Source organism: Cynoglossus semilaevis, chromosome 1, assembly GCF_000523025.1.
Source record: "Cynoglossus semilaevis isolate Cse_v1.0 chromosome 1, Cse_v1.0, whole genome shotgun sequence".
Lineage (NCBI taxonomy): Eukaryota > Metazoa > Chordata > Actinopteri > Pleuronectiformes > Cynoglossidae > Cynoglossus > Cynoglossus semilaevis.
This window is the reverse complement of record NC_024307.1, coordinates 2490311-2499219: the sequence shown is the minus strand read 5'-3', so window position 1 is coordinate 2499219 and position 8909 is coordinate 2490311. Positions and strand designations below refer to the sequence as shown.

At 43.3% G+C, this 8909-nt stretch overlaps 1 protein-coding gene across 1 annotated transcript in view; it reads left to right on the top strand.

The window, feature by feature from the left end:
• clic4 (chloride intracellular channel 4) overlaps window positions 1-8909 on the top strand; it is a 24023-nt gene that overhangs the window by 8030 nt on the left and 7084 nt on the right. The window contains exon 2 of the mRNA XM_008314960.3: window positions 6523-6632. Coding sequence (XP_008313182.1) covers window positions 6523-6632 — 110 coding nt within the window. The remainder of the gene's footprint in view (window positions 1-6522; window positions 6633-8909) is intronic.

Here is an 8909-nt window from a genome sequence, read left to right as displayed (position 1 = left end):
GGGGGGGCAGAGTCTGAGACTAGGATCACACTGGGGGGGGGGCAGAGTCTGAGACTAGGATCACACTGGGGGGGGGGCAGAGTCTGAGACTAGGATCACACTGGGACTACAGTTAAATTGTTGAAAAAATCCCTTAATATAACGTTGTTCTGATAGTATTGCACTATATCGCAATATATCGTATCGCGGCTCTGTATCGTGATACGTATCGCCGGATTCTCCCAAATACACACCCCTCATGAAATCAGATATCAGATGGTTTCAATAGGATTCACAGCAGGTCAGTGTTTAGTTTCTACATTTTTATCACCGAGCTTTAACTTTGAAATGATTTGATTCTAAAAGGTTATTGTAACGCTCTTATAAAGGAGAATGAAAAAAGTCTGGCTACGTGTTGTTTTGTTTGTTGAAATGAAGCGTTTGTTAATTGTAAGTCAAAATCCGAATGGTGCGTAGATTCTCACTAATTGGTGCAAAGTATAAAAAAAAAAGTATTACTTGCTGTATTTTCATTTTTCTACCAGTAAAGTAAAGTATTTTTCTCCTGACGAACTGGTAATTTTTGAGTAAATACATTTACGATAACAGGCAGTAAAGTTTAGGGATTGGCTGTAAATGAACAAAACAGATGTACAGTAGTTTTAAAACAGTACGACGGATGAACTTCAGGTTAGCTAAATACTAAATAATAAATAATTAAAATAAGTCCCAAAAATATCTAAGACTATAAATGGCTGAAATATGATTTTAAAATCCGTCCTGTCAGTGACATCGTTAGCTCCTTCTGCTGTTGTTAATATATAATAAAAGTCTATTTTCAACTCTGATCCATGTCCACTCTTTGTCCGGTTGATAACTTTGTTCATTTGTAAATTAAAAAAAGAAATAAATTCACTTATAGATCAAAGTTTTCCAAAGAAGACATTGCGATCAAGTCTGTCCAAACAGAGTTTAGTTTTGTCGCGTTTCTAGACAGTTGGTGATTTATACAGATGGTCCCTGGACATGTGTCCTCGTGTCATGTGACCACGCGGTTGACAACTGGCCCTCGACTCCTGCCTCCTCACAGTGACACATATGTATCACAGTGAACTGGACTAACATCAAAACTCAATTTGAAGAAAAAATGACCATCACAGCCCATGAAACAGTGTAACGCTGCCACGGGTTGGGAGGCTCCTGACTGGAGTCCGGTCCACATAATTATACAGCAAACAGGAAGAGGCGTCGCCATGACGTTTCAACTTGCATTCCCTGTGTGTGCCAGAGCAGCAGGAGGAGGAGGAGGAGGAGGAGGAGGAGGAAGAGGAATGCTGAAGTGATCCTTGCATCGTCAGTCAGTTCCTTATTCGGTCAAAGTGTGGCTGGAAAGTGGTGAGCAGCCCACCCAGTTTAGAGTATGAAGTGTGCTGGGGGAGTGGAAGGCACAGGCCGCCGCCGCGTTACTAAATTTAGTCCTGGAGCAGGAGGGCCTGAACAAGAACCATTGTCCTGCCGCCTGGCCGCCGTTGCCCTGCTCTTACATCAGATGTGAAGAAATGTCTGCGCGAGGAGCGAGTGAAAAAGAGCCGCGCTGAGTAACAGTTCTTGTCTTTTTATGTGAGTGCTCGTAAAACGTTACGAGACCGGACCTGCGAAAAGGAAACCTGTAAAAAGTGCCAACGTTAGGAAAATAACTTCAGTGTCCTTGGTCTTGTCAGGTTCCTCCTAGTCGGGTCGTTTTGGCCACTTCTGATTTCTGATATTTTCTTTTGTGACTTTCTGGTTTTTGGACATTCTAATTTCCTTGAATTCACAACTTGTACAACAAAAGTCAGTTGTTCTTCGGAGCAAAGTTTTATTCCCACGAGTGATTTTGAAACATTTCCCCCCAAAACTACACCAAGTTCAATAACTTTCAAAATAAAGTTCTTGGTGGATCTCAGGAGCCAGGGCTGTGTTTTGGCAAGAATCTGGTGATACGATACGTATCACGATACAGTGTCAACGATACGATATGTTACTGTATATTGCGATACTATAGGCACAGCGATATATTGAGTTGTTTGTTCCCCCAGTGTAAGTGTAGTCCAAGTGTGATCCTAGTCTCAGACTCTGTGAAAGAAAAGAATTTGCTGGATTTTTTTTTGGCTCAATGTCTCAGATACTTGCAAATACATGCAGACCCTGTACAGTCGGTCTGTACACTAGTGGTCGTAGGTTGAAATGCGACATAAATGAACCGACAGCATAAATATTTGCACGTTAATTGTTAACTTAAAAAAAAAATCGATACTTTGTCTAGAATATTGATACGGTATCGTGTGTCTTTATTTCGGTTTGTCATTATTTTTCTGTCCTTCATTGTTCTGTTTCTCGATGACATTGGACTTCAGCTAAAACAACAACTGCCGCTGTGCAGCTGTGGATTTTTTTTTTTTTTTTCCAGTGTGCAAACAAACATCTGTTTACTCACGACCCCTGTGTTCAGCCTTTAAACCAATCAGAAGCTTTGGGGATCAGCAGCTGCTGCTGCTGCTGCTGCTGCTGTACAACCGGCGTTTTTGTGTTTGTTTTACGAAATCTATTAATCCTCCCGTAGTTCGGCTCGCCTGACTCCAAGAAATGAGTCACAGGTGGGAAAATTGGCCGCCGACCCACGGAGTACAGCTCAGAGTTCCTGCGAACGCCACCTTCATTCTCAGAAAGTCTTCACCAGGGCCGAACCGTTTCTGCCCGGACTTTTCTGTTTAGGTGTTTTTTTTTTTTTTTTTTTTTTTTTTTTACTTTCCAGTTCCTCCAAGCTGTGACTCTTCTAACACTGGACAAACAAAAGGGTCTCTGTGCTGCGGCTGCCTGGACTGCTCTGCACCAGCCTGTTTCTGAATGTCACAGCAGAACTGGGCTGTTCTAACCATGTGGAGAACAACGTGTTCATGGGATTGATTGATTTTTTTTTATTTCTCCATGAAAATCCATTCATCCTCGTCACTGGTTATCTGTAGAATCTCTCTCTCTGCTGACGGTGTGTCCTCACCTGTGACGCCACTATTTACCGTGCGGCGCCGTTTCCTCAACACAGCAGGACAAATACAGGCCGCCTGGTGTCATTACTAAAACGAAACAACGCAACCGTCCCGGCGGGAAAGCAGGACATTTCTGGAATAGTTTGTCTCTCCTCCCTAGAAGTCCATCCCCCGCCCCGACACCACAGAGGGGCCCAGGATAAGGGGAGAAGGATAAAGAGGGAGGAAGAAGAAGAAATGAAGAGATTTGAGAACAAAGCGGCTGAAGATTACTGTTTTTTTTTTATTAAAAAATAATTCTGTGAACTTCCCTTCTTTTCTGTGTGACCACTGTTTCCTGTCCTACGTATCTGTGTCCAGCCCTGGGGGCGCTGTAGACTGGAGACATGTTGTGTCTTCAGGATCAGACCAGTGTCTCGGTGTCTTTCCCAGCTGTCGCGGCCTTGGTTTCTGCTGCTGAGTTCGTCGTACTTTACTGCGAACATCCAATCGTTGTAGGTTTTTTTTTGTTCCCACATCTTTTTGTGCCCCCCACAAAACAGCCCACACAAACACGCCCCCCCCCCCCCCCCCATGGTCCCCTCCTCACTTTGTACTCCTCTGTTTATGTCATATGTGTCTGACCATTGCCATGGCAACAGTTGCTGTGTTGCATTGCCACCCTGGATCCAGGACTGAATGGGTCACTGTCGGTCGTCATCCCACTGACGTCTTTTCTGTTCCTCTCGTCTGGTGATAACAAGTCGCCGCGACACCCGCCACTCAGTCCAAGGCCGAAGCTTTATAGGAAAAAAAAAAAAAATCAGTTGCATAAAAGTGAAGAGAAAGGATTTTTACTGGCGACATACAAATCCATTAGGGGGCGTGAACTTTCAAGAATCTGACGATACGATACGAATCACGATACAGGAGCAGTGATGCAATATGTTTAATTATTTATTTATTTTTATTAACTCCAGTCACTTCTGACTACAAGGTTCACTTTCCTTTGTGCCTCACTCTTTTTTTTGTCATCGATTTATATATATTTATATATATATTTATATATATATTTATATATTTATATATATTTATATATATATATATTTATATATTTATATATATTTATTTATATATATATATATATATATATATTTTAAACAATTCAATTGTGGGAATTGTTTTTGGGATAAATAAATGAAAACAATAAGATCGTTTGACTCCAAGTCTCAAATACTTGCAGTGGTACATAAGAGGTTAAGGAAGTGGACTTGGGTCTGGAAGGTTTCAGGTTCGAGTCCACCAGCTGCCAAGTTACCACTGAGGTGCTCTGGCCCCCCCACCCCCTACTACTCCCCCCAGGTGCTTAAAGCTGCCCCCTACTGACTTTAGTGATGGGTTAAAAGCAGAGGTCACATTTGTTTGTGTGCAGTGGTGCAGTGGTGTGTCACAATGACAAGTAGTTCATGTTTTTCAAATTTCGTTCTTGTACCTCTACAATTAACCAGAGGTCGGAGGTTAAAATATAACACAAAAATAAACAAACGCCAAGAATGTTTTCATTGTTATTAAAAAAAATGACAGTGCTGCAGGAAATCAGTACGGTATCGTGAAATGAAGTATCGCGATATTTCAATGTATTTTTATTGTTCTTACCCCCCTGGAATCAATGCTGTTGATTATATATATATGAATCAACAGGAGAGAGAGAGAGAGAGAGAGAGAGAGAGAGAGAGACCACAGCAGTGTAGGACAATAGGAGACAGCCGGCACATCAAACAGTCGTCCCACAGAGGACACAGCAGCCTGTCTGTCCACAGCACTGACTTAATGTCCCCAAACAAAGTGCTCTGTTGAGGAGACGTCAGGGCCTGTGATGTCATCACCTGTGATGTCATCACGCGTAAAACTGATTTGAATCTTCTGTGAATCTGTATGTTACACAGATTAGACACATTTACAGACCAGTGAATTTTACTCTGGGAAAAAAAAACAAAAGACAGGAAAATGAAATAAAGCTACATGTTTGACAAGACAAAAACAGAAAAAAGAAAAGCCACACTCAGTCTTTTTTTTTCTTCTTTTTTTTACAGTGTTGTTCTGAATGAACAGACACTTGAATGACCTCCATGCACGTCCTTGTGAATAGAGGGTTCTTTCTTGACTCACTTTGTCTGGAAAATGGAAGAGGGGAAAATAAAACCCACCACCTGAACAGAAAGAGTTTTCCCCAGGTGATGTAGACAAGGGCTCCCCAACACGTGGGCTGCAGACCTGTGCTGGTCCGTGGGTCATTTTGTTCCGGTCTGAAAAAGAGTCTAAAAGAGTTTTATTTTGAAAATTTAATAATCCTTCAACAATCGATGTGGTGCTGACGTTCTATATTGACAACCGTTAGCAGCCGACCTCTCCTTGGTACGTAAAGGTTAGGGACCGCTGATGTAGACCACTCTGTTAACGACCTGTAGAGGATTGTTTCACAAAGACAGGGTCTTATCGTTACATTGGAGGTTCGTTTGGTCTGAAAATATTATTGACGACATCGTGGTGTATCGGCAATAATTTGTGGGGCAATGTATCGTCCAACAAAGTTTGGTATCGTCACGGGCCTCAGATGGACCGTCATGTCTGGTTTGGAGGTCAGAGTTGAGGTTTTTCGTTGGGAATGACGTGGATGGGAAGAGGAACGATGACGTCAGAGGAACAGTTTGAGTCGAGGAGGAGGTAAAAAATGGCGGTGTTGTCGACGTGTAGTCGTGCCTTGGCCCAGAGTCAATGTCTCTGTCATTGGTGTGGAACCCCAGGGTTCACCTCCAGGGCAAGTTTGAATCCCGGTCAGGGCAGTTGGTACCTTCCAGTGGACTCACCACCAGCAGGAAGGTTCAGGGGGGGTTGGTACGGTGCAGTGTGATGTGGGTGGAGACTGCTGCCCCTGCGACCCGGTAACGGATAAGTGGATGAAAATGGATGGATGGATGGATGGATGTCAACATGTGTGCTGAGACTGCGGGGATGAAAATGGATGGATGGATGGATGTCGACATGTTTGCTGAGACTGCGGTAGACGGCGTTGCCCGACAGGACGAGAAAACGTGGTTATAGGTTGTTCCTTAATTTGGAATTCCAACGCTGGTTTTCCTTCCACTCATTTACAGTAATTCCCTCCTTCAGTTCTGTAGTTGAAGTTGATATGAGGACAGTGTACTAAAGCCTTCACGATGAGGGGGTCTCCTCCTACTGGGGATCTCCACCTACTGCAGTGTTTAAAGTATGTGATTTGTACACCGTGCCTGGAATGAACCCTATGTTGGTCAACACAGTCTCCAGGCAGTAAAGATGTGAAGCAATGTACGATGATGGTAATATTTTCAGTTTCGGCTTGAGACCGAGTGTTATCAATGGTAATGACCCGACTCCATCTGATAGGAGGAGGTGCGGTCATCGCCAGAGCTGGTCCTCTGGAACGGTGCCTGATACACATTCTTACTGATAGTTAATCTGCTGATATGCTAACTTCCTGTCTGTCTGTTTGTTTAAGGCGGGAACCGATGGAGAGAGCATCGGGAACTGTCCCTTCTCTCAGAGACTCTTTATGATCCTGTGGCTCAAAGGAGTCGTCTTCAACGTCACCACCGTGGATCTGAAGAGGTGAGTTCTCCCTTCCTGTTTCCTTTTTTTTTTTTTTTTTAAAGCATCTTACTAATCGTCAGGGTGTTTCCCCCGAGACATCTCAGCAGCTCCGTGACACTCGTGTCCAGCTCCACCTCAGCAGCTCCACTGCTTGTTTTCTTTTCCCATGACCCTTTTCCAGGCTGGAGAAAAACCAGAGAAAAACAAACAGTCAGACTCTGGAGAGACGGTTCGAGGTTTCTCGCTCCTCTCACTTCCTGCCTTCATCTCGGCGGGCAACATGTTATTTTTCAGACTACTGGTGATCATCTGCAATTTTCCTCACATGTTGATTCCAGGACCTGAAGTCCTTAACCGAACCGGCGCACGTTGTGCCGCCGTGAGTCATCTAAATGGTACCTCGATGTTTTTCCAGACCGGCCAAGTGGCGGATTATTTTCAGCCGCAGCTGATGGTCAGATGAACGCCTGGTTTTTCTGCGTCCATTGTTTTTGTGCGGCGGTGTTTGTTCAGAGACTGATGTTCCGGTCGTGCTGCAGCTGGTTCTCCTTCTGCTCCTTTTTTCTGTGTCATGGAGATCGTCGCGTGCAAACAGAAAACAAATAATACCAGGAAAACTCTCTAACTGTTACTGTTACTGTTACACCCAGGAGCAGGACATTCAAATCACTGCATATATCTAAGAATATTTGCATGTATTTACCTGTTCAAGGACCTGGAGGATGCTTTCCCAGGGATCTGTGCTGTTTCCTCCTAGAATAATTCTTCGTTCAGCAGAAAGAAAGGATTCGCCCTTTTTTTTCTTCTTTTTTAGATGTTAACTGATTCCGATTTCACTTAAATCATCAGGCCTGTAGGGGGAGTGGTGACATCAACTCAGTATTTTACATCTTCAAATAATTTTGTAACTTAATTGGACAAATTGTGTAGTTTCCAATTTTTGCATTTGGTCAAAAAAAGTGACTCGTAGAAACTGTTTTTTTGTCGATTATGTTTTTCTTCCGTGACAGCCTATACGAAAGGAGACGTTTGTATCGGATGTAACGATGCGGTCAACTAACGTTACGATTCACGATTTCCTGTTCGTGATACGATTTTATCACTTTTCTTCAGAAAGAGTTTTAGATAAACTGTGACCAAATCCACTGATCTCCTGATCACTGGGTCAAATCCCACCATCAACTGACATGGTCTGTGAACCTCATCAACTGACATTTGTTCTCTTCAATAACAGAAGAAGAGAAAAAACAGGAAGTGGAAAGAGTTCCACTGGAGAACACTGTTGGTGTCTGTGGAACCAGTTCTTCCCACGTTCTGTTCCAACACCTGAACGTCTCTCAGCCTACGTAGGGACCTGACGTCTGGGTTTAATAGTGGGTTTTTAGGATCATACTGCCACCTACTGGACTGGAGTGTGTAGTGTCATGGTATGACCAGTGACTTTTTGAGATAACGGAGCTACTCCTTAGACCTTGATGCGCGATTCATTTTTTTTATCAATTGTAATCGGTTCCTGCTCCACCGTTACTTCTCTTGTCACAGTTTCTCTTCAGTTCAACAACTTTCAAAATAAATGTTTCCGACCAGATGAAACAGACCACAGTACTAAATGAAAATAGCTCCTGTGAACCAACCTTGTTCAGATAGAAGCTGACGATCAGTGTATTCATTTATTCAACATATTATTAACACGGTATTAATTATTGACCTGTTGTTTGTAAAGAGTTTAGCTTTGTTTTTATTTTGACATTCATTTATAATCAGGTCATAACTGATGAATCTTTATTTTGACATTCATTTATAATCAGGATAGGTCATAACTGATGAATTGTTTATGTTGAAAGGACGGTCTCAAAGCTGTGACCTTTGGCCCCTCCCTGACCTTTATGCGTTCTTCTTCATCGCGGGTCAACAAACCTAAAACCACTGGGTTTTTAGCAGCTGCAGGAGAAGAAACCGTATGAACGTCACGAGCTGTGACTGAGCTGCGTGTGTTTAGTCTGGAGTCAAGGCTTTCCTCCTGCCGTCTGTTCCTGCGCCTGGGGGCAGTTTTTAAAAAAAATGAGGCTTTCCTCCTGCCGTCTGTTCCTGCCCCTGGGGGCAGTTTTTTTTAAACATTTTTTTTACTGGTTCCTCGGTGATAGGAGTGGGTCGAACACTTCCTCTTCACATCTCGTGAAGATGAAGTCATTTCCTCTTTTCTTGCGGCTTGTCTCAAACCTCAGCCACCGCGGATACGACGACTGGACGTTGAGTGAGTGAGTCAGTCAACAGAGGGTTAAATCACACACGTCC